Source organism: Prosopis cineraria, unplaced genomic scaffold (assembly GCF_029017545.1).
Source record: "Prosopis cineraria cultivar Desert tree isolate PC_DT_omini unplaced genomic scaffold, ASM2901754v1 PC13, whole genome shotgun sequence".
Classification (NCBI taxonomy): domain Eukaryota; kingdom Viridiplantae; phylum Streptophyta; class Magnoliopsida; order Fabales; family Fabaceae; genus Prosopis; species Prosopis cineraria.
The window spans coordinates 31,534,612-31,557,766 of NW_026555344.1; the positions used below are offsets into that span (position 1 = coordinate 31,534,612).

The window sequence follows — 23,155 nt, forward strand, 5'->3', positions numbered from 1 at the left end:
ATAACTAAGCTTCTTCATATGTAGTTCTACTTCCCAAAAATTCTTCAACATAAATATATGAATAAATCAACTTTCTAAGTTCCATTCTTTTAACAAAATCAATATACATTTTAATATAAATCAAGCCCACACTAAATCACCTTCATTGGACTAAAATTCAGCTTAGTTCCACAACCCCTTTTTCCACAAACACGTGCAGCATAGGAAGGAGTATTCATAATATTGCATTACCTCAACCCAAAATCACACGCACATAGCAAGATGAAGAAAGATGGAAGCTTCTCACCTCAAACTATTACCAAGCTCTTCTCTCTTTCAATCTCCTTCCAATAATTCCCATTATAAATATTTAGATTAGACAGCCCCCCATATTCCATTTCTTCAACGTGACCAAATTCACACTAAAAATCAATTTAACTAAGAAAATTCGAACCCATATATATGATCCTCAAGCAACAGCCAGAGAAAATATAGATAAAATTCTTTATATCTATATCTATATATATAAATGCATTCCTTATAATTAATTCCAGCTTGCTTGAATCCCCATCACATCCCCCTCTGTGAACCATACTTGAACAGAGAGAGAGTATCTAGTTCAACAACAACCCAAATAGCAAACCCAAAAAAAAAAAAAAAAATCTGCTGCAAGAGGAGGAAGATGAAATTCAACTCACCAGGGAAGCCAATGAAGTAAAGAAAGAGACTGAAACTTCCACACCTACTTCCAAAATGACAATATACATCACGACAGAGGAATCAACACACTCCCTCAGCTGCTTTAATGGAGGAGGAAGGAAGAGTCTTCGACGCGCGCACAAACACCGGCAACAGACAGAAAGAAAAGCTAGTGAACGGACGAGCTAACTAACACTGCGACAGTGAGCGATTCAGCGACGCAAAGCAGGGAAGAGAAACCTGGCATGATGCCCACTAAAGGAAGGAAAAAACGGATTCAACAACACCAGACCAGTAGAAAGGAACTCACGACCAGCCTACCAGCTCCAGTGACCTGATTCCTCACGCAAACCAGCTACATAGACGTGAATCGACAAGAATAGGGCAGTAACGAGGACAGCAAATAGGGACGAGGAGGATGATGGAGGGCTGGGCGTTGCAAGACAGTAATGAACACCCATATTCGCCAGCTATGCCAAGGAAAATGGAGGGAGGTCGAGATTGAGCGATGGGGGTGAAGGTTTTTGCCTCTCTTTCTTTCTAGCTGCCGAGCATGAAAATAGGGAAAATGAATATCTGAACCCTTCTGTTGGCCAGAATGCCTTTATCGAGTGAGAGAAAGAGAAAGAAAGAAGGGAAAAAAAAATCTAGTGATGGCAGGGACAATTTGGTAATTTCACAGGACTTAAAAAAAATAAAGCCCCATATTTGCTTCAGCCAGATTCAAACTTGGAACCAAATTTATTTATCCTTATAAATTATGTGTCTATATTTGTTAATTGCTTTGATTAAGTTTCGCTAATGAAGGAATTTTAAAACTATTTTCTTGAAATTTGATCTTGGAAAGCAAACTGTTATTTTTATTACATATGAATTTTGTTTAAGCATCTTGAGAGATAGAGAGAGGGGAAGAAGAAGAAAATTTGAAATTTTTAATAATTTTTATGTGCATTTATGTATTCATAGTTTATATTATTTTCAATTGATTATTTTAGTAATTTATAATTGACTCATTAATTTGCATTCTATTATTCCTTCAACTGTAAATTGAGGCGCTACTCACCAAAAAAATTTTCTTTAGTTTCAGATATTGACACTGACCCTGCATCTTCTATTGATCGTTGAGAGAAACAATTGTTTTTAGACCTATGAAAACATGAGTTAGTTACTTTTGATGTAAATGTATTTTATATTATGAAATGCTATTTTAGTGCTCTGTAGTTTGATCCTAATTTTATTTTGCTAATATGTAATTTACTAGAGTGGAGCTAGTCTCCTTTGCTAAGGTGGCTGATAAGTTTGCTATTATAAAAATTTTGAGGTTCAAATTACAAGAGAGACTCTATTGAAATTCCTTCAAAAATATTTAACACTTTACAAACTTATCAAATTATTTATAGATAAATTAACTTAATCTTTAGTTAGTTAAAGCTTATGGAATGTGAATCTATCTCAAATTCCATGCCAGTTATACTTGTAGTATTAGGGTGTGACAATTTATTAGGTTATTACATCTTGGAGAAGGCTCTAGGGAATGTTGACCACCCTAGCCATGTTTGGGGTTTAGGATTTGGAGTAATCAAGAAGGAATACTTTGTCAATACCCCAAAGAAACCCAAGAATGCTACCAGTGTTATAGAGGTGGATTTGTTGTGGCAAGAGCTTTACAAAACTCAGGTAGTTGTGGAGCAACAAAATAAATACATTGAAATGTTGCTTGAGGGGCATATGCTGAGGATTTTTGACACTGAATTTAGCCCCTCGAGTGTAAAAGAAAGCTATAAAGGCTTCCCTTCTCTAAAACTACCTGAGGTAATGTTATTAAATGCTTTAGTCTTTCTCCTTTTATTTATTTCTTACTCTTTTCTCAAGTAGTATGATGTTTTTTTCCTTTTTTTTAGGGAGAGGTCGAGATTGAGTGCCTAGCTGACATCTCACAGTTGCATGTTGTAATATCCTATTTTTATTTGGAAATTTAATTCAAGAAAATTATAAGAATAAGTTTTTATTTAAGAATTTAAGTTAAGGAAATGATAAGGTTTACTTAATAATTAAATTGTGTTTTGAGGTAAATGAGTTTGGGTACCCTTTTATATGGAGATTATCACACCTCAAAAACAGAAGGTGACTAGCATGGGGTAGGAATCATTTCACATCTCACTTAAGCCTTAAATCAAGGAATCTTCCATTTTCAAAACATAATTATATTTATACTGAAATTATAACATCCTTAATAGTTTTTATATTAGCACAAGCTTCACTATTTTTGTAAAAATTTTAGCAGAACCTCCCCTATAAGTAGGGCCCCTTGAAAGCTTTGCAACACAATATTTAAACAAAATCAGATAACAATCAAGAGCTTGCTCCTTTTAGCCAACAAACAGAGTATATAACCAAATTAAAGATCCTAACTATAGTATATGTGAAACACCTAATCATATTTTTCATGACATAACACATCAATTTCATATTTACATCAATAAGAAATATTTACAAAACAACTCTCCACCTAGCTCAAAAAAAATCCATCATTGGTAAGTAGGACGCACAGCGTTAGCTATGCTATCTGAGACTAAAATAAGTTTTTAGTAAATAATGTCCCAACCATAAATTTTTGTAAAATCAAAAAAAATAAAATACAATAGTTATATAAATTAAATGAGAAAGAAATTCAATGTAAATAAATTTGTAAACTTGGAATAAAAATTCTATATAACCTTAATAAGAAGAACATCTAAATCTATATTGACAAAGTAGCTTTAACATTTGATCTTGACAAATCAAAATTATTAAATAATAAATGAGAATAACAATGTTTACTAATTGAAAACTATTAAATAAAAAATCACCAATTAATTAAAAATTTACATTTTTTGGAAATATATTAGAACAGTTCACAAACGTGGACACCCACAATTTATAAAAATAACCAAACGTAGCTTAAGCCACAAGACAAACGTGAAGATATAGTCCACGAGAATAAATAATTAAACGCAGCCTGAGCTATGATACAACTGTGGATACACAATCCACAAGAATAATACTAACCAAACGCAGCTCGAAACTACGAAAACAAACGTGAGTATGAGACCCACGAATAACAAATGTGAGAATAGAGCTTACAAAGTTTGAACAAGCTAGTTATTACCCATGGTGTGCCAATGTCTAACGAGAGTGCCATTAGCAATCAGTGTTTTATATAAAATTCCCTTTAAATCTATTTTCAAACATGTGAGAAATTTATCTCTAGAAAAATATAGTTTCCATTCTTAAAGTCAAACTCACTTAAATAGCTTTGAGCGTTAAAAACTTGCCAAAATAAAATTTTGAAACTAGTGTCCATGTTTGCATTTATTGAGTAATCCAAAAATAACCAGAGGTGATAAAAATAATTCATCAATTTTGAAAGTATTCTTCGCAATGAAAACACATACACATGCCATAATTCAAATATCCTTCAATATCTTTTATAATTTTGCAAGATAAAATAATTTAATTAACAAAGTATTAAATATGTAACATAATTGTTATTGAATGATCTATGTAAAAAATATCTTGGAAAAAGAATCTTATTGATACATCAATTGGGATGCTATCCACTTACCTAAAATTCTTAGAGTTCAAAATTCATCACTCAATTTCAATCAAATTTCTTCTTTTCCAAATACCCTATAAATTATATTAAGATTTTTTATTAAATATTTAATTAGTATAATAATTCCTTTCCAACCTCACCACCACCAATATTAAACTACCACACATTTGAGACTTTAGAAATCAAGGCTTTACACTTTTAAATCCTCGTTATCATTCAGTCAGGGAATCGATTATATCTCTCATTTCCAAGCCACTCATAAAAATTATAGCATTCAAACATTTCCTCAATAAACTATCCATTTCCAAGAATTCAAACAATAGCATATTATTAATTCCTTAGTCACATCTCCCTCGCAACTTCTAATTTTATAGATCAATAATAACACCCGTTTTAAACATACTTATCACAATAAATGAACACAGCAGAATCGTCCAGCTTCAGCAACTCAGGTCTTCACTCACACCAATGGCACGTAAGGAAACAGACCCACAATCTGCACCTCAATAAGGTGGTTCACAATTAGCCGAAAACTGGGAAGAACAGGGGAAATTTAGCAGTCACACAGCAGTGAAATGAACTTCATCCCCTATCAACGACACACAGACAAAATAGTGGCGAGCTTCACATCGACGACAATTAAAAATGAAAGGGAAGAAGGTGATAGTACAAAGGAGAATGAAGGAATGAAAAAAAATCAGAGCACTCTCTCTCCTCTTGATAGGTCTGGAATGATTGAAGAAGAGGAGGAAATATATTTCAGATTTGAACACAGGGAAATTTGGTAATTTCTAAGAGCAAAAAGGAAAAAAAGGCCCCATTTGGCCGGACCTAGTGTATGAGTTACTTGCATAACCTCCACTGTACTAGCTTTTCCTTTTTGCCTTAATAGTCCCAAAAACTAATATAATTACAATTAAAACACATTAATACAAATTTAAGTTTACTTAAAATTCATGGGTTATTACAATATCAAAAATACTTGCTACTATACCTTCAATTTTCCTTGACAAATTTACCCCACAATATATAAAAATATATTTAACATACCTTGTCATAAATTTTGAATTAAATAATTTTTTGTCTAGGTTATTACAGAGAAATGCCCAATACTGAAGCCCATTATGAGTTTCACTAAGTAGAAAATATAGTAGTTAGATTATGTCATATTATATCCAAGATTAAGTTACAACTATTCAAGAGAGAAGCAGAGAGAATTATTTTTGCATCTATATAGAGCGATCTTGATAAATTAACCATTATGAAGTCGTTCACTGTTGGATCAATCTAATTTTACTCACAAGGTTTGTAACTTCAAATCCATCCTTTTGAATGGATGGATTATTGATTAGTTTCCTTATTAAAGAGTTATTAACTTCATCATTTCTAATAGCTGTTTTTGCATCTTCACAGAGCAATCTTAATAAATTGACTTTTTTGAGTTCGTTCACCATTGGGTTAGGCATAAAGTTTTTCATTAGGTTTTTAACATCCAATTCATCACTTTCAATTGTTAGATCATTTATTGAATTCCTTATTAGAGAGTCATTAACTTTATCATTTATAATAGTCGTTTTCACATTATCACAAAATAGTCTCAGTAAAATTTCACTTATGAATTTGTTTACCATTGGATATGTGTGAAATTTAGGTAGCCTGCTCGTGATGTCCAACTTGGTATTTTCAACTATTAGATCTTTGAGTCGTTTCCTTGTGTGAAATTTATTAATTGTGTCTTTCATATGAGATTTAACTTGGAATACTAGGCCTAATAAAGAATCTTTATGGTTAAATAACAGATTATGGAGACTTAGAGTGGGTTAGTTAGACTTTTGAAGGTCTAATGAATTTAATAAATCTAATGGAAACTCTAAACTAATTAATAAAATGAGTTTGGAGTGTTATGTTAGGTCATGAGTAGCGTTAGTTATGTACTTGTGCTCGGTAATGATAAACTCTATGATGTTAACTGTAGATTAATATTTTGTGACTGTTGTGCATGATTAGAGACCTTATGGAAGTGTGTTTTGAGTTCCCTTTTAATTGACTCGAAGGGTGGAGGTAACTGAGAACCTAAATTCCATCATATATTAATTTTAGCATTTATTGTATATTTTTTTTATAAATGATGTTCTTGAGAAAAAGGTGTAAGCATCATGAACTCTATATATATATATATATATATATGAGAATGTGCAAAAGATGTATGTGCATGTGATTTCTGCATTGTAAGCTTGAGTAATGAACTATAGCAGTAAATGTGATATATCATGAATTATTGTGGAATCATTAATTGTTGTTATTGTGGAATTATGAATATGTGATTTGCATATGTGGTAAAAATATTGAGAATGTGTCACTAGCATGATCGTAAATGTAATGTACATGTGTGACATAGCTAGGTGGGAGTTTATCATATGATCTGGAAGAGTATATTTAAGTCCATGTGGCATAGGCAATGTATAGGTAGCACCCAAAGTTATTTAGCTGTGGTACCAACTCCAACAAGGGTTAGGTGTGGTTTTAGCTTAGCCGATGATACTTACTTTGAAAGAAGGTTTGTGTATTAGCAATTCTATAACACCCTGTGGGCAAGGAAGTCCATGGTTCAACTTTGGGGAGCAGTGCCTTTGGCTAGTTTCCCATCAAATATTAGAGAGCTTGGGGTGAGTTAGGATATCTTGATTTAGTCATATTATTTGGTAGTCCATAAACTTAGTCAGAAAGAATAAGGAGGCTATAAGATAGTAGATGATCATGTATGCACATGTGTGTGAATATGTGTACCGTATGTGAATACATTGTATTTTATGTAATTTTGTGGTTTGGGATGTGGAACTGTTATACTTACACAACCTTAAATGCTATTTGAATATATGTTACAAGTTATGAATTTCTTAGTTGCTGAGGTGTTTATCTCACTCCTCATTGCTAATGTTTTTACGAGTGACACTTCATAGGTGTAAAGGAAAAAGAAATAAAAAGCATACAATTAGTAATTACTTGTAATGCCTTAGTGTATATGTTTAGAGGATTTATATTGTGTATGTTTATATATTGCCAACTAGGACTATTAGTACATATTAATTGTGAGTATGTGTTTTTTTATGGATTAAGTTGGATAACTCTTTGAGTATATGCCCATGAGGATCATGGTTAGTTAGCTAAATAAAAGATGAATTTATGATTATATTTGTTAAATGAGAAGTTTAGTGGGATCATATTAAGATGTGAGATAAGTGGTGCAACGTTTTGGACTACCTCGATTAAATTTGTCATGATGTCAGTTGGAAAGATTAAATTATGTTTTCTCTACTTGTATGAATATGAATTATGCATAATGTTTGTATTAGAATTTTAAACTGGGTATAAGTTCAAGATGGGGCTAATGAATATTGAAATAGGAGTAAGGCATTTATGATGACTTTTGGATTGCTTAAATATATTAGAACATAAAAGAAGTCTCACATCTAAATATTAGAAGATGGATCATAAATATATAAGTTTAGAAAAAATCTAATCAAATGGCTTAAGTTATTTTAGTTGAATATACTATCTTTAAGCATATTTAATATAAAAAATCTAATATGATATCATGAGCTATTTGATCGAGAATAAAAAAACAGAGAGAGGGGGGGAAGAAGAAAAAAAATGAAAGAATGAAAGATGAAAAAAAAATGAGATTAAAAGAGAGAGAAAGAAGGAGAAGAAAAAGAAGAAAAAAATTAAATGAACCTGAAGCCTCTAAAACCAAAAGAAAAAAGGTATAAGCTTAGGAAAAAAGAAGAAATCATAAATATATAAATTTAGGAAGTATCTAACTAAATGGTTTAAACAATTTTGATTGAGTATATTATCTTTAAACATACTTAATTAATATAAGAAATCTGATAGCATATCCCTTTCAACCTCTCTTTCAGCAAACATACATCTCTTTCTCTCCTTCCACAAAATCCAATAAGCCATACCAAAAATCACTCTGCCTAGATAGATTCACTCTCATCCAGTCTTCCAATTCAACTTCATAAAAATGCTGCTGCAATACTCCTGGCAACAATAGTCTGGGAATCATTTGATTGAACCAATTTTAGGAGTTTGCATCATGAAGAATTGGAACATCATTGTTAAGCAATGATCAATGTGTCACCTGCATTGCTAAATTAACTCATTACTCATACACATAATGTATACTAAAGTATATCTTTAGTCCTTAATTTTATACAATATTGCCTGTTGGTCCTTTAATTTTCTAAAGTGTTTTTTTAGTCATCTAATAACAAAACATTAGTAAATGTTAATATATTAAGTTTAATTATTTTTTATGAAATAAGTTTAATTTTTTAAAAAATAATAATGATTGACATAAAAAATAATCATTTAAAATTAACTGAGTTATAGTTAAAGAATTAAAAAAATACTTTACAAAATTAAGAGATTAAATTAAAATTTTATATAAAATTAGAAGACTATGGAAAGTTTACAGAGAGTTTAGAGTATTGATCCAAAGGATTAAATTCAATGGGCCAAATGATCAAGTCTTCGAACTCACACAAATAGGGCTTGGCGTATCGTTAGGGATACACAAAGATGCTAATGGATATTGCATTACAATTACAATGCAGTATGATAAGATTACGATTAGCAGTTTTTGCTGGTTTGTCTTTTTTTTTTTTTAATTAGAGGGACAAGTATTAAAGTCATTAGTGGGATCAAACCTACAACTTTTACTTACTGTGGAGCTTGCATGCTACTAAACTACATTATCATTGGCTTGATTATCATTTTTGTATTATACATCACGGTAATTTCTTGTATCCACAGTACTAGTGAGTGCTTTGGCGGGTACATCAATAGTATTTGCCAAGTCTCATTATAATTTTCAAATATAATGTTAATGAGATCCCATATTTTGTTTAGTTCTGTTGATCACTACACAAGATTTGTTCTGCAATTTATGCAATAATACAGTAGTTTGAGCAAACTAAGATGTTTTAAGTTTCTCTCATGCATTACTTGGCCGTAAAAATTTTATGAGAAGTTGGAGATGAAGAAAATTTACTTGCACCACACGTTTTGGTTTAGCAAAACTAAAAATATTCTTCAAATTAAATGTGAAACTAATTAAGTTCAGTATTACTCCAAAAAAATTAATATGTTTCATGTATGAGAAGTTGGAGAGAAAGAATACTTCGCTGGTCAGGTTTATTTTTTAAATGAAATATTGATATTAATAATTAAATACTACTTCTTGTTGATAAGCATACATCCGTCACATAATTTGCATTTAATTAAGTGATCCCAAAAAGTTTGAAACGGTCAATACAATTATGAGATCATGATCATTATCCCTTTTTCCCCCCTTCTGAAGCAAACCGCGCGGCAATTGCTGCTGCTTGTCTTCGTTATTAATTTCAATGGTTGTCGAAAACTAGGAACAGTTTCAGTGCGCAGTGGACTGTTGAGCACTAGGAGCTTATCACCACTATGCACCGTTTCATTCAAAAGCAAGCAAGAGTTCATCTAAACAACTGCCATAGTATGTACATCATTGTTAACCACCCAAACGATGTCGTCTCTCTGGAGCTCTTGTTCAAAAACAAATATTCTATCTCAGCAACATAACCCTGAAGGATCGAGACTTGGCACTAACTTTTGGAGCGAAACGAAAGTGTTTTTGACTTTCAGCCATTGAAGGTTGAAACAAGGCCTCGAGTTTCAGAGCAAAGAAGGTTTCAGTGCAAAGGAGGTGTTTCTGACTTTCTTCCATGCTTTTGGTTGCTTCTTTTAATATTTATACATATAATTGAAATTTAAAGTGGGTTATATTTAGCTTCTCAATGGTATTTGAAGACAACAAATCGAGAAAGAATAGAGGATCAAGGATTTTCCAAATAGTTCTGGTGACTCGCGCCGAAAAAACTGTCTCTAGTTGGGTAGAAGTCGGGTTCTAAGCCTCTCTATTCATACAGGAATATCAAACCTTGGAGCAACCATTTGAACACAATGAAGCTTTAGGATAGAGAAAGATGATAGATCGAAGATTCTGCTGTGCAATCCAATGAAGCACGCACCAGGAAATGCTGGAAACCAACGGGTTGAAATTGAGTATTCAGATTCTTAATCGGGTCCTCCAAATGGTCTTCATTCTCACATGATAAAAGGGCAAAGTTACCCAGATGCTATAACAAAAAATAAAATTTACTCAAATGCTACACTTGACAAAATATTGACCTAAATACTACAAATTCAAAAATTGACATCTATCAAACTAAGTTTTGAAAATATTCTGCCACACAACTTAGTATATATCAAGCCAACTTGTGTGTAAGATAATTTAAAAAAAAAAAATGACCATACCCTATTATTCTATCTCTCCTTCCCCTAAATCCCTACGTCATGTCTCTCTCTACCTCATTGTCTCTCACACAGACAGAGACACACACGTGTATATATTAACATTTTCTTCATTTAAATATATTATTATTATTAACTTATTCATAAATAATATGAAATAATATAGAATCTACCTTAAAAATAATTTGTATAATATATTAATTATATATTATGACCAAATTCCTCTTGAAACTATTAAAAATAATAATAAATATTAAATATATAAACCATGTATTATTAAAATAAAATATTAAAACTTATGTTTAAATATTATTATTAATTAATAATAAGAAAAAATTAATTTGGAACATTTTGAATTAGGTTCCTGTGGTTTATTTTGTTTTAATCAAGTCTTTATGATTTAATCTATTAAATATGTTAATTTTTAAGGATTAAAATCCTTGAATTTTTCTTCTAAAAAATAAAATTATGGACATCTATATTTTTATTAATAGATTATATAAATTTAGAATCAATTATATAATTTTTATAACTCAAATTTATATAATTAAGTTATTTTTTAAATAAATTTTTTATATAAAAATTATCATAAAAATTAATAAAAATTTAAACATTGTATAAAATCAATTTTTTACTTTTTTTGACTAAAAGTATTAAATTAAAATTTCTATAAATTTTAAATTTTTTTTTGGTTTCCTGTAATTTATTTTTTTTAGTTAAGTTTTTGTATTTTGATTAAGTAAATATATTAGTCCCTGAGTGTTAAAATTATTAATGAATCATTAAATTTTCTAAACAAAAACGCTTTTAAAATTTATAAAAAATTTAATTTAATACTTTTAGTCAAAAAAAAAAAATAATGTTATACAATGTTTATATTTTTATTAATTTTTATGATAATCTTTATATAAAAAATTTATTTAAAAAACATAACCTAATTATATAAATTTTGAGTTAGAAAAGTCATATCATTGATTCTAAAGTTATATAATTCATTAATGAAAATATATAAGTCCATAATTTTAGTTTTTTAGAAGTAAAATTAAAGGATTTTAATCCTTAAAAATTAACATATTTAATAGATTAATTCATAAAAAGTTGGTTAGAACAAAATAAACTACAGGAACCTAATTCAAAATTGATGAAAATTAGAAGGAATATCAAATTAATTTTTACTTATTATTAAATAATAATTTTTAATATTTAATTTTAATAATTTTTATATAATACATGGTTTATATATTTAATTATTATTATTATTTTTAATACTTTCAGAAGGAATTTGGTCATAATATATAATTAATATATTATATAAATTATTTTTAAGGTATATTCTATATTATTTCATACTCCCTCATTTAAAAATGTAAGACATTTTTTGAGAAGTTAAATGTTCAAAAATATAAATTATTTTTAATTTTTTAAGTGTATTATTGCCTTTTTTTAAAAGTGCCCTATTGAAGTGACTTTATATTTATTATATGATGTTTAATAGGGTAAATATGAAAAGATAGGGTTAATTTAAAAATAGGTAACTATTTTATTAGAGTGAGATTTGATTAAAAATACTTTATATTTTTAAATAGATGGAGCATTATTTATGAATAAGTTAATAATATATTTAAATGAAGAAAATGTTAATTTATGTGAGAGAGAGAGAGAGAGGACATAGTGATTCAGGGAAAAGAGAGATAGTATAATAGGGTGTCAGTCCCTGCTACCCTATGCTCACTATTTTTTTAAAAAAAAATTATCTCACACACAAGTTGACTTAATATATATCGAGTTGTGTGTGAGAATATTTTTAAAACTTAATATGATAGTTATCAATTTTTGAATATGTAATATTTAGGTAAATAGTTTGTAAAGTGTAGTCTCAGTAAATTTTATTTTTTGTTATAGCATCTGGGTAACTTTTTCCTGACATAAGGGTTTGATAAAGTAAAAATATATATATATATATATATATATATGAATGGTTAAAATTAAAATATTCTGAACAGTCAAGATCCTTCCATCCTTTATTTAAACTGTGCACTTGGAGATAAGCAGGATGGTGCTCATCGCCCCCACTGAAACTGCAGCCGTCGAAAACCGTCTCAGTCATGATTGTTTCATTTTCATATATATGCATTTGCTACGTTTTTTTTTTTTTTTCCAAAGAGAAAATTCAGTTGTCACGGTTATTTCTTAAACCACAGTAATTAAATGTCTCTTCTTACTGTGGTGTTAATCCATTTTCTTTTCTTCTTTTTCTACGCGGTAACCGATCCTTTTTAACAATACACATAAAGATTAAAGAAGTTAACGAAAATTCAACGCGTCACGTCAAATTAATATATACTCTCTCTGTTTAAAAAATAAAATATTTTTTGAAAATTAAATGTTTAAAAATATAAGACATTTTTACTTTTCGATGGGTAATCATTGCCATTTTTTTAAAAGTGTCCTCACTAATAAATGACTTTATATTTATTGTAGAGTGTTTAATAAAGGTAAATATGAAAAGATATGGTTAGTTTGAAAGTATGTAATTATTTTATTGAAAATAAGATTTAATAAAAATATTTCATATTTTTAAACGGAGGGAGTAATATTTAATTTAAACAAATTGCACTATTTACGAATAATAAATAATGTCGCTTATTTTTCAATCCTATCACACCAAAGAACAAAATACCTTTTAAATTTTAATTAATGGATTAAAAACTACAAATTGTTTTCTTTTGACCGAGTCAACCATATGCATGATGCATGCATAATTTTCCTTGTAACAAAGTGAACAGAAATTATATGAATCTTTTAAAAAATAAATATCAGTATTTCACCTACGAGAATGTTCTAACGAAGTATATTAATTCCTTATAACATGATAAATTAAGTTCAACAAAAAAAAAAGGGTGCTCCCATTTGGTCAACATACCAAAAAAAAAAGGAAAGAAAATGAAAATCCTCCATTGAGAATTCCGAGCATTATAATCGAGACTTGGCTTATTTGGGTGAGAACTTTGTATTTATCATTAGTGTGCTTGATGCACTTTTCCCCTAATGTATCTCTTTCGTGATTTTATATAGAAATCAATCTCGTGACATTAAAAGAGAGAGAGAGGGAATTAATTTACATGTTTTTATAGTTTCCGCAATTTTGTATTAGATGTCTCTGATTATTTTTTAATCACACCCTTATAGTTTGTTCAATTAAATATGTTAATCCCTTAAGATTAATATTCTTAAATTTTTCCTTTTAAGAAATAAAATTAAGAAAATTTATATTTTTATTAAAAATTACATAACTGTAAAATTAATTACATAATTTTTATAACTAATTTTTATAACTATGTTTTTTTACCAGTTTTTATAACTATGTTATACATTGTAAATTTTTTATACATATAGAATTTTTTCAAAAATTAATAAAAATGTTAACATTGTATTAAATCAAATTTTTTTATAACTTTAAAATTAATTACATAATTTTTTATAATTCAAAATTTTTATAACTATGTTTTTTACCAGTTTTTATAATTATGTTATACCTTGTAAATTTTTTATACACATAGAATTTTTTTAAAAAAATTAATAAAAATGTTAACATTGTATTAAATCAAATTTTTTTAGTCAAAATATTAAATCAATTTTTTTATAAATTTTAAACTTTTTAAATTTGAAAAATTTAATCATTCATTAATAATTTTAACATCCAAGGATTAATATATTTATTTGATAAAACTATAAAGACTTGATTAAAATAAAATAAAATACAGAAAACTAATTTAAATTTAAAAAATTAAAAGGACTTGCAAATTAATTTTACTTTAAGAAAAAACTCATAATGATTGACATTGTATCATCTTGAATTTTTCTCTTTAGTGACGGCAATTTCCCCCACATTAAGTTTGATTGGAAATTAATAATTACAAATTTAATGAAAATAAATTACAATATATTGGTTGACTAGGAATGGAAATTATTGGTCATTTGCTTTACTCCAGGATACTTCTTTTATTAAAAAATATAAGTATTTTTAACTGAATTTTACCTCCCAATAAAGTAGTTACCTGTTTTTAAATTAACCCTGTCTTTTCATATTTACTCTTATTAAATATCCTATAATAAATATAAAACATTCATTAATAGGGACACTTTTGAAAAAAGGCAATGATTACATCTCGAAAGATTAAAAATACCTTACATTTTTTAATATTCAACTCCTTAAAAAATGCTTTACGTTTTTAACAGAGAAAGTATTAGTTAAAATACCCAGGTTCCATTCAACTGTAAAAATCATGTAATTAAATTTGTACAGTATATTATTAATGTTGTAATTTTATATGTGAAAATAAAATGCTATTTTTTTACTACTTTCTATTGATTTTAAATAAATTTTAAAAATCTTTTATTTTAACCCTACACAATTTTTTTATTTTTAATATAAAAGACAACAGAAGGATTAAACAGTTGTAATTAAACAAATTGTAACATAATCTTGTTGAATAACTCAATCTTAAACGAGCCCAGAGAATAAATCATAGGATTATTAAGGCTGAGATAATAGAATTATTTTGGACTACACGTTGCATGCCGTTCAAACTCTTATTTGGGCCCAGAGTGCGATATATTATTTGGCACCGACCATGAGCTCTGGCACGTGCGAGCATTTTCCAAGCCTGAGATTAAAGTCCAAAAAACAAGTTGACCACACGGGCTAATTCATTCAACTCATAAATGTTGATAGATTGGGTTAAAAAAATTAACTCATTTTTTAAAACGCCCAATCCACAAAAATGACAAGTTAAAACGGGTTAACCTGTGGGCTAAACGAGTTGACCAATGGATTAGCCTATTTTTTAAAAAAATAATTTATTTTTTCAATCATAATATATCTTTTTATAAATCTATAATAATGGCTATATTTTTTAAATTTATAATTTATGAGTCCCAATCATGTTCTTTACATTTGAAAGATAATGTAAATATTTCTTAAAATTTGCAAATGAAATTTTTATTATAGTTTGTGAATCAATTATTTATTAGTTTTTATAGAAATATTTTAAATGTATATTATTTATTAATCTCATAAGATCTATTAATTAAAATTACAAATATAAATTCATTGATAAAAATAATTTAGATTTATATTCAAATTTTATTTTAAAAAATAATATGAGAAAAATCATTATTTATATGTATGATATGTTGATAATAATTTTAAAAAAAAATCATATTTTACGGGTTGGCCCACAGGCTCACTAGCCCGTCAATGTACGGGTTGGGTTGGGTTTTTTTACCCGTTTATCCTGACGGGCTAGCCCAACCTAACCCGCTAATGCGCTAACCCATGCGAGCTAGCTCGTGGGTTAGCCACAACCCGTTTGCACAGCTCTATCTAAGAGAACTTAATTGATACTCCTCTAATCTTTTTTATAAATTATTTTTATTAATATCATCAATATTAATATAAAAAAAGTACAAAGAATAAAAGTGTATAGAATTTTAAATATGCATGTTATTATATAACAAATTATAAAGCAATATCATATTACTTTCTCCCTCTCACGAAGGGTAATTTTTAAAATACCTTTTAAATATTATTTAAAATGTCACCTGGTGACTTATAAATAGGATCAAATAAATCTTTTAAAATATAACTAATAAATGGGATTCGATGGAGTATCCCACGTCTAGAAGATCAGACTTTGAGTCATCAAGTCAATTTGTTTTGCTTTCGCTCGAGTTTTTTTTTTTTATTATTTTGTACATAAATATCTTTCTATTAGGAGTAATTATATTCGACAGTCAGCGGTCTTGCTTGCATTTTATTGCTAATACATTTTTCTCACTTTTTTGAGCACCACAAACTGGTTAGATTAAAGAGGCGGACAGAAATTCAAGGTTGGCCTATTTCGCTTTAACTGGATAGGTGGAAAGAAAACTACGTACAAATCTTCTCGACCACACAGATAACAATAAATTGTGATAGTTTCGAATAATTTACGTTATGTTTGAATCAACTGGCTGAAATGTGAAATTATTAATTATTCACAAGCAAAGAAAATAAAAGGTAAAGAGTGAGAAAACCGCACCAGAGAAAAAATATCCCGATGTCTTAATCCCATTGTTTATGCCCTCTTAAGTTTTAAAATACGCTCAAGATTCTTTTTCTATGATGATGAGAATAATAAGTTAATACTTTAATTGATGGATGTCTTTACATTAGTTAAGTTACCAAATTAATTTGTCTCCCTAATTAAGTAAGTTTTAGCTATTATCAAACGCGTGTAATCTAATCGATCCATATGATTTTCACATGAATCAAATTTAAAAACTAATGAAAAACTGCGGCAATTATAAGCTTCTCATGCAAATAATATATGTTTTTTTTCTGGGTAAAAAAAGTAATAATTTAGAATCATTCGTATTTTATTCCGGTTAAAAAAAGAAAAGAATCATTCGTATTTTATTATATATTGTCTTGAATTTGTTGCATGATAGTTAATAATATCAAGGGAGAATGACAAAGAGGTCCTTGTAATTCAAATTAAGGTCTCAAATATTAAATTTTAAAAATTTACAACTCAATTTCTCAACTCAGCAATTGCGTTATGATGAATTTATAACTTATTGTTCAAATTTTAATATGATTAAAGAATAAAAAATTGTTAAAAATTGAAAAACAAGTTGAAAATTCATTACAAAACAGTTAAAAAATTGAAAGATGGAATCACAAATTTTTAAAGTTTGACACTTAAAACTTAGCTTAAATTAATTGATCCTTTTGAAACCTTTATATTATTCTCCCTAATATCAATAAATGTTAGGTTCCAAGAGTAAAAGACTTAAAACTTTTCCACATAAATAGCCATAAAGCTAGGTACACAAGGACAAAGATTCCAAGTCATTTCTGTGATGATCAACGATCGAGATTATATATTATATTATATATTAAGATTATATATTAAATCTGAACTATGTGAACCTAGATCAATTGCAGAGGCATTTCAGTCAAAAAGCTAGAAAAAGGCAATGCAAAGTGAATATGATGCTCTTCTTTGAACAAGACATAGGCGTTATTACCTGATATTGGCCAGAAGAACCTTGTAGATTGTAAATAGGTTTTCAGGACAAAACTTAATGCAGATAGTTCACTTCAAAAACACAAGGCAAGATTAGTGGCTAAAGGGTTTCAACAGAGTTCTGGTGTTAATTTTAATGAGACATTTAGTCCTATTCTAAAAGCATCTCTCAGGTTTATTCTCACTGTTGCAGTAACTTTCAAGTGGCAAATTCGACAATTGGACATCAATAATGCATTTCTCAATGGAGATTTGCAAGAGCAAGTTTAAATGCGATGACCTAAAGGATTTGTTAATCCTAAATTTCCACATCATGTGTGTCTACTTAAAAGGGCACTTTATGGTTCAAAACAAGCACCATGAGCTTGGTTTGATAAGCTTAAGAAGATTCTAATCAATTAGGGCTTTCTTCACTCAAAGTTTGACTCATCTCTGTTCTTTCTAAGGCATGATAAAGTGGTTTTGTTTGTCTTGATTTATGTAGATAACATCATTATCATTGGAAATTTACCTAAAATCTTAAATATGTTCATAAAGCAACTGAATGCCTATTTTGCCCTAAAAGAACTAGGCCAACTTCACCATTTTTTGGGTATTGAGGCTTACAGGGATGAAACAGGACTATATCTAAAACAAGAATGATATATCCTGAATATTTTAAAGAAGTATGGCATGTCAAATGCGTCCTTAGTTCCAACTCTTATGGTTGTAAATCGTCATTTTTCTAAAGAAGGAAGTACTCGTCTTAAAGATCCAACTCTTTACAGACAAATCATAAGTTCACTACAATATTTTGTGCATACTCGACCAAATATAGTGTTCTTTGTGAACAAGCTGAGTCAGTATTTAAGTGCACCATGAGATACCCATTGGCAAGGACTGCAACGAGTATTAAGATATCTTAAGGGAACTACAAATCTAAGCTTGTGTATTAAACCAAGAAATCATCTAACCTTACAAGGGTTTTCAAATGCTGACTGGTTTTTTAAAACATTTGTCCTTGTAAACCTTGTGTCAAAATATGGATTTAATATCTCCATCCTTAAGTTTATGATTAGCCCATCGTTTTCAAGTGACTCTTAGTGACTAGGCCGTGTGTCCAAATGATCGTTGATCGATAGGAGGATACTATTCTTCTTCAGCAGCTCTCTAATTTCCTGGTCAGCCAAGAAACAGTGTGTGGTAGCTCGATCAAGTGCTAAATTCGAGTACAGAGCCTTAGTAGATATAGCTTTAGAACTTTCATGGATTCAGTCCTTCACCCAAGAACTCAAACTATATCTTCGTCAACCTCTGATCGCGTGGTGCGATAATCTCAATGTTGCTGCTCTTGCTTCGAATCCAATCTACCATGCCAAATTGAAGCACATCGAGTTAGATGTCCACTTTGTTCAAGATAGAGTACTTGAAAGACAACTCTTTGTGCATTATGTACCTTCCTCTTAGCAAATTGTAGATCTTTTTTACAAAAGCTCTATCTCACTCAAAGCATTGGGTTTTCCTGATCAAACTTGGTCTTCAAAAGTCACCATTCCCTCATTTGCGGGGGCATGATGAAACAAAAATCAATCAGCATTTCAAACCCAATACTTGTCAAGCTTAGGTTGTTTCATCAAGGCCCAATAGTGTGCTGTACATTAAAAATGGTCCAAAATAGATTTTACCTAGGGTCTCTTTCATTGTAACATCACCATACATATTCTTCATATTCTTTGTGTGCCATATGGCAGGAATAATGAACCTAAGGTTTTGTACATACACTATAAATAGTAATAAACTATCCTAAAGGCTGCAAGCCATTATTACAAAAATCCCCTACTTTCTCTTCTCCTGGTATTTGCTTGAAGGATCCATGTCAAAAACATAAGTTTGTCATTCCACTTATAGCATCTGTTTCAGTTTTGACTGTTGTAATCTTGGTTTCTCTAGGAATATGGATCTTCAAAATGAAAAAACTAAAAGGTTTGCACGAGACATCCCTCGTGAACTTTCTGATTCATATTATATATATACATCTTAGTAATTCAAAATTATAAAGATGTCACTAGCTCTTACGCAATGGAATCCATTAATTCCCTTTGAAATGGTAGAGACGTACGATTTCTAAAGGCGAAAGTCCATACGTATCTTTTGCAGCCTTTATCAATTTGTCCAATCCATTATGCGTAAATGATGGGCAGTACTGATTATACCTAATTTTTTTTAGATCAATGATTATACTTATTTTTATTTGTGGGGGATTCAACCGAATCATCAAAACTAAGAAATCGAGCATTTTCTCACTACAGCGTTCTGGAGATCACTAAAAACTTGCAAAACTTGATTGGAGAAGGAGGATTTGGAACGGTTTATTTAGGAACTCTGAAGAATGATAGCCAAGTTGCTGTGAAATTCCTTTCTCAATCATCAGTGCAAGGTCATAGAGAATTTCGATCAGAGGTTAGGTCAAAATTTCCAACAGTTCAATCATTATTTTTGTTTATTGCTGATGGATGTCTTGTTTTATGACTCATTTAATTAATTAGAAACATAATCTCTGCTCTATAATATTGTATTAGTTCATTTCTCATATATATAGATGTTGATGTTAAATTTTAATTATAGGTAGAACTTTTGATGATCGTTCATCATAGGCACTTAGTTTCTCTAATCGGGATACCGTGAAGAAAGCGGTGCAAGGGCCTTAATTTATGAATACATGGCTAATGGCGATCTCCGTTGACATTTATCAGGTACAAAATCTTGCTTCAAATTAAAGAACTAAATTAGACATATTTTTAAAACAAAGTTGGCTTTAACCAGGGAAAAAAAAAAAGTAGACCGAAAACTATTAATAATGATATTGATTAATATTGACATGTTAATTTAAATTGATTATTGATTTAACAACCGGTCAAATTGTTTTGGAAAACAATAAAACAGCTTTTACTAGCCCAAACAAAATGACACAAAAGCTATTACTAGCCCAATAGGATTTCCACGTTTTGTTTTGTCTTAGCACAGCTGTGGTGGAGCGGACTAGGTTGGATTGGCTTTAAATATAGTCATAGGCCCAACAGGCCTAGTGATATGTATCTTTGGAGGAAAAATTATAACTTTTATGTGCAATAAAATCAATAAAAAACATAATTCTGAGTCCCTATAATTTACTCATATTTTGTTATTGGTCTCTATAATTTTTTTGATGTATTTTAGGTCCCTATACTTTTATTTTTTATTATTTTAAGTTCTTCAATGAACAAAGTGTAGGGACCTTGAAGGGACCTAAAACAATGAAAAATAAAAGTGCATGAACCTAAAGTACCAAAAAAAAGTGCAGTGACTAATAGCAAAACGCGGGTAAATTGTAGAGACCTAAAGTTATATTTTCTTTAAAATCAATGATAAGTCCTCCGTGAATTTTTTTTTTAAAAAAAACCTATAATGAGTTAATGAGTTCCCCTATGCACTATTATTGAACAATGTATCTGATCTCGAACTTTTAATGATAAGGAAAAACATGTAGTTTGTTGGAAATAACTAATTATTCTAACCAAACATTTATGGAATCATTGTTGATTGTTGAGCGATTTTGATATCAACAACAATAAGCATACTTCCTCTATTTCTATATATAAGATAGAGAGAGGAGAGGGAAGGGTTTTTATGCTATTTATAAGTCATTTCATTAAATTTATTATCACAAGTATATTATTAAAATATGTATACTTAATAGAGATAAAGTTAAAAATTTATTAACAAGTTTTTAGAGAGTTAACAAATTTTAAAATTTTTCTTGATTTCTGTAAATCATTTTAAAAATATAAATAAGGACCGGCAAAGTATATGCTTTACACACACAACACGGTAGGAATCCATTAATTCACTGAGCAAATATAGTTTTCCTTGAATAGGACACAACGGGGGTGCTTTAAAATGGAAGGACAGGCTTCAAGTTGCGTTGGACGCAGCGTATGGTAAGCAGAATAATATAAATTTGGGAAGAATAATATAAATTTATTTGATAAACAAATGAAACTTCATTCAGGAAGAAAATTATTTGTGTGAACTAATTCCTTTGGAATCTTCTATATTGATTTGAATCCATGATTGAATAGAAAATTATTGATGGACAGATATATTTTATTATCCAGTTAACTTGATTATTTACCTTCTCGCTGCAGATTTCAAAATTCTGGTAACCTCACAAAAGGGAGTGATATTTATAGTTTTGGAATAATTTTACTGGAACTAATTACTGGAAAACCAGCAGCAAAAAGACTACCAGATAATACATTGAGTCTCCTAGTTCAATGGGTCAATCCTAAACTTGAAAGCAAGGATATCCAATCCACCATTGACCCAAGATTAGAAGGACAATACAGTGTTGACTGTGCTTGGAAATTTCTCAAGATAGCTGTGTCATGCACTGCGCCATTTGCAAATAAAAGACCTGACATAAGTCAAGTGGTTGTTGAACTTAGGGAATGTATGGCAATGGAGATAAGCATGGAAGGCACCAGCGGCAATCCCAATTCAAGCAGTTCCATGGATATGAGCACATTGCAATTTAATTCAGACCTCAGTACTCTGTCTCCTAGATAAATACTTTTTCACCTTTTGAATTTTCTGTCTCCAAAGTGATGAATCTGCCCACTACTTTCACGAATTGTTTTGAGTATACTGTTTTCTGCATTTGGGGGTGTCATATGTCGAACAATAATTGCCGTATTATATGTTGACATATAATATAGATTTTGAATCTTGTCACCAGAAAAAAAAAAACAATAATATAGGTTTTGAACCCAAACGTGTCACAATAAAAACTGAAAATTAAATAATAAACAAACATTCGACTCAAATCAACATTTTAAAACAAGAACAGCTATACAGACTTGAGACTCGTTAATTCCAAATTGTAAATAAGTTTAGGAAGAATGACAGAGAAGTCTTAAAAGAATCAATTAATTTAAGTTAGGTCTCAAATATCAAATTTCAAAAATTTATAACTCAATCTCTTAATTTTGCAACTCCGTTGTGATGAATTTATGACTTGTATTCCAATTAATCAAAAAAAAAAATTTGTATTCTTCAACTATGTTAAAATTTAAAAAACAAGTTGTTAATTCATCACAATGTAATTACAAAATTGAGAAATAGATATATAAATTTTTAGAGTTTGATATTTGAAACTTAAATTGAATTAATTATTTGAGACCTTTTTGTCGTTCTCCTGTAAGCTCATCTAACATATGCGCTAGTGGTTGATTCAAGCCTAAGCGAATTCAGAGAGCCCATATCCAATGAATTGCTGGGCCTTCTTCTCCTACTCTCATATCTTTCTGGGCATGAGCGAAGTGCAGGACATGGCAATCTCTACAAATTTCCAAGCTGAACTTGTATTATTCTATCATTATTAAGGTTTTAAAAATTAAATCAGTGATTGAATCGAATGAGTGACTAGTTTACGAATCAT

General features: G+C 29.5%; 1 protein-coding gene across 1 annotated transcript; it reads left to right on the plus strand.

Annotated features, from left to right (window-relative positions):
- The first annotated feature begins 2,112 nt into the window (after positions 1–2,112).
- On the plus strand, positions 2,113–22,284 carry LOC129290013 (uncharacterized). Its single transcript, XM_054926739.1, has 4 exons — positions 2,113–2,490; positions 18,877–19,073; positions 19,630–19,662; positions 21,864–22,284. The coding sequence occupies exons 1-4, from the start codon at positions 2,113–2,115 to the stop codon at positions 22,282–22,284; spliced, it is 1,029 nt and encodes a 342-aa protein (XP_054782714.1).
- Positions 22,285–23,155: the final 871 nt, after the last annotated feature.

Excerpts from the sequence above, each read along its gene's own strand:
- LOC129290013 (XM_054926739.1), top strand. The coding sequence starts at position 2,113 with ATGGAATGTGAATCTATCTCAAATTCCATGCCAGTTATACTTGTAGTA. Across the intron at positions 19,074-19,629 it reads GCCAAATTGAAGCACATCGA|GAATATGGATCTTCAAAATG; the intron begins GTTAGATGTCCA and ends TGGTTTCTCTAG. Across the intron at positions 19,663-21,863 it reads CAAAATGAAAAAACTAAAAG|ATTTCAAAATTCTGGTAACC; the intron begins GTTTGCACGAGA and ends TTCTCGCTGCAG.